Source organism: Eurypyga helias, unplaced genomic scaffold (genome assembly GCF_000690775.1).
Source record: "Eurypyga helias isolate BGI_N326 unplaced genomic scaffold, ASM69077v1 scaffold15760, whole genome shotgun sequence".
In the NCBI taxonomy this organism is placed as follows: domain Eukaryota; kingdom Metazoa; phylum Chordata; class Aves; order Eurypygiformes; family Eurypygidae; genus Eurypyga; species Eurypyga helias.
In genome coordinates, this window is record NW_010225194.1 from 24,497 (window position 1) to 28,019 (window position 3,523).

General features: G+C 47.7%; 1 protein-coding gene across 1 annotated transcript in view; it reads left to right on the plus strand.

The window, feature by feature from the left end:
* The window catches only part of COMP (cartilage oligomeric matrix protein), a 14,902-nt gene that overhangs the window by 2,783 nt on the left and 8,596 nt on the right, over positions 1-3,523 (plus strand). Inside the window, exon 3 of the mRNA XM_010148567.1 lies at positions 1,761-1,812. Coding sequence (XP_010146869.1) covers positions 1,761-1,812 — 52 coding nt within the window. The remainder of the gene's footprint in view (positions 1-1,760; positions 1,813-3,523) is intronic.

Sequence of the window (3,523 nt, forward strand, 5' to 3'; positions counted from 1 at the left end):
TCTGGCTCCGGCAGTTTCTTAGGGAATTTGGAACTTCTTGGGTGCTTAGATCTTTCCCCATTTTAACGAGGAGGTGGTGGTTTGCCTGGTCAAGTCTCTTTTAAGTATAGAAAAGGTTCCATTCTCCCTTTATCCACCCTGGGAGCTGAGGGCAGCAGCCTCTGCCTGCCAGATAATCGGAATGGCAGACAGGTCTCGGTGCCAGTGCAAACTGGGCGGCCTCTAATCTGCAAAAACATCTGTTGCATTGAGTTACTCTCACATTTCAGGCTGCTGCATAAATACCCAGTGTTTACTAGGAATCAGGTCAGACATGGTTCCTGGCAGCCTCAAGCAATGATTTCCAGTGTTCCCTTCCAGCTTAGCGCTGCTGCTCCATACAGGTTTTCTGTTTGTTCTTTCTCTCACCACCTACTTTTTTATCCATGGCCGCCTTTTCAACAGCGCTTTTAAATAAACTCTTCCTCAGAAGACAAGCTTGCATATACCACCAGAGAGCCAAGGTGGCAGTTCATAATTTCTTCATCTGTGCAAAGATCTCCTAAATCTTACTTTTCCTTGATTCAGCATCTTGGGATGTTGGCATTAAGGATGGCAAAAGGCATAACAAGTAGAGAACAGATCTCTCCTGAGCCAAAGGCTGACGGATTCCTGGCACAAAGGATCCACTCATTAGCAGTGCTCTGAATTCTCTCTGCTCTCCATCACCCACTTCTAAAGGGACATGTTCTGGGGATTTGGGTCAGATCTGTCTCTGCATTAACTATTCCAAGTACATGACACCAGGCCGTGTTGGAGGGAAGGGAGAAGCCAACCTAGTGTGACAGCTTGCACTTACACCTGGGAGCTGGCAGGGAGACATGAGCAGAAGCTTTGGTCAAAGTGAACTGACCTGATCATGGAAACGGGAAGCCCACAGGGTGTGGAAGGGTGGTCCTGAGCATCAGTTTTAGGTAGCCAGTAAGGCTTTAGCAGGAGAGAAGTCTGCTAGGACTGCTATCTAAGATGCTAGAGAGTGGTATCAGCATTACCTTGAGGCTGACACGCTTACTTGTTCCTGTCCCATATTCCTTTCCTCACCAAAGGAATGGCATCTTGCACCGCTGAGCCTACACGTGGTCTCTTTCCTGAAGCAAGCTTGGCGGAATAGGAGCCTAGAGGAGATCAGAGGAAGTCTGGAGGGGCGAGCTTTTGTGAAGAGGTTCTAAATATCCTCAGGGCAAGGGCATTAGGGCCAAAGAGTGGCATAAGCACTGTCAGAGATGATTCGTATATCTGAAAAGATGTCTCACGGGGGAACCGCCTCTTGATTTGCCTGTGCAGTGCCTGGACTGCAGATAAAGCAGACCTCTCTAGGACTGCTCATTCAGCATTTTCTAGGGTAGAAAACCCAAATAAAGTAGATACCTCTTTCTTTAGGGTGCTTGTTTCTGACCCAAATAAAGTAGAAAGACCCTCTTTCTTTAGGGTGCTTGTTTCTGTGTATTCAAGTCAAGTGTTCCCTGCTGCTGTGATAGAATAACGTTATCGAGCTAGGCTGTAGAAATGCTACAGCAAGGGAGCGACTTATACAAGCCACCTCAGCTTCCAGAAACTGCAACATGGACTTTGGGCAAAGAGTTTTTGGCTAAAAGTTAAATTGTCTGTAAGTAGCTGTGAGGTCTCAGAGAGACACCCAGTTTTCTGGCACTGGGGCTGTTAGGGTTTGTGGGAGCAAAACTCAGCCTTTGGCTAAAATGGTGGTTCTTGTTTGCTTCCAGATTAAGGAGATAACATTCCTGAAGAATACAGTCATGGAGTGTGATGCCTGTGGTGAGTTACCAAGCTGAATCCTATTTTCAACTGCCTCCTCCAAGTCCTTCATATCTTTGTGTCCAAACGAGTAGTAAAATGCCACCTCTGACCATCTCCCCAGAGGAAATAGCTTGTTCCACAATTATCCCAAGTCTCAGAAGGTAATAGTGTTAGTGATGCTTCCCCCCTCCCCAACATTCTGCACACATGGACCAGCATTCCATGCTGTTCTCATGCCTCAGTGGCCATCACCTCTTTCCTGAGCATGGGGTGCAGAAGTAGCCTTAAAAAGCTCATCTTTCCTTCCAGAAAAATCTCCGCATTCGCTCACTTCCACTATTCCTGAAATAAGCTTTGTTAGTGGTTCCGTGACATGCCACGCTGCACTTCGCCGGGTCACTGCATTCCGCTGCGGAAAGCTGCCCAACCACGTCTCCTACTAAGCCCACGGCTGACGGTAGAATTGCCTGGGAATGCACACTGGGTGTCCTGTGGGGATATAGTTGGCTACTCCTGAGCTGCAAGTGGAAGAGAACATCACCCCCAAGAGGCATTGCTCTGATTATTCCTTCCATCCTAGTGCTGCCACCGTCCAAGCTAAGAGGTTGTTTGCAGAGGATTTGGGAAACAGGGTCATAAATTTTCCTATATAAATCTTGCCCTCTGCTCCCCAATAAATGTTTGGTTTTGTTTTTTTTTTTCTAGGCTGGAACTTAGTTCCAGTATATCTGGCTTTCAGAAAGCATGGTTCTTGGAGATGCTCTGTTATTTGCCAGTACACTCAAAGGGTGGAGCAATAACCATTTCTGCATTTGGAGAGATCGTACTTCTGCTGGAAAAGAGATTAGCCAAAGCTTCTGGGACCTGCAGTACAGAAACACATTCATCCACAGCAATTGCTTTAATAATGTGCTCATAAAACTGTCCTGAACTTTCTCTGTTACTTGATTTCTGCCTTCTCCACTTGCTATTCTGCTTCATAGGCATTCTTCTCTACCCTTTTCTGTAGAAGCTGAGCGTCTTTAGTCATGCAACGTGACTCACAGCAGTCGTGTGCTTCTCTCTTTCCTCAGAAAGAAAAGAGTGAAGAGAGGAAGCCTTGTTTTTAGTGAAGATTTTGCTGCTGCTGCTGCTGGTAGAGTGTTGGTTTGGTTTTGTTTCAGGTCTTTTATGTTGAGCTTTTCAGCAGGAGAAAGCAGGAGCAAAAAGTGTCCTTGCCACTTAGAGTAGTGGGTGTGGGGGACTTGTGACAAATCTAGCTTCTGGGAAAGGTTATTCCGTCTTGACTCGGCCTTCAGTGAAGTTCTGCGTCCCACACAGGTTCATTTTGCAAGTTCTCTTGGGCTGTGGGTCAGGTCATAAGGATAAGGCCAAAAGCCTGGCATTTGGCCTAAAACGTTCAGGGAAGCTGGTGTGCAGCGGTGCGGGGACAGGCCTGATGTGTTCAGCGTGCTTCTGAGTAGGACTGCAGCAGCATTTGATGTGGGTCAGGACTTCCTCCCCATCACACAGTGCTTCCTGCTCAGTTAGACCTTACTGCTGCATTCCAGCCTAGGAGTGCCGGATGTCCCAGTAACAGAGCTGCCAGAGCTGCATTCCAGCCTAGGAGTGCTGGATGTCCCAGTAACAGAGCTGCCAGGGTGCTGAGTTTCCTAGCCCTGGGGAGATAACAGGTAGCCCGTTACGCACAGCATTAGGGCAGGAGAGCCTTGTCAGCCCGGTGTGAGTG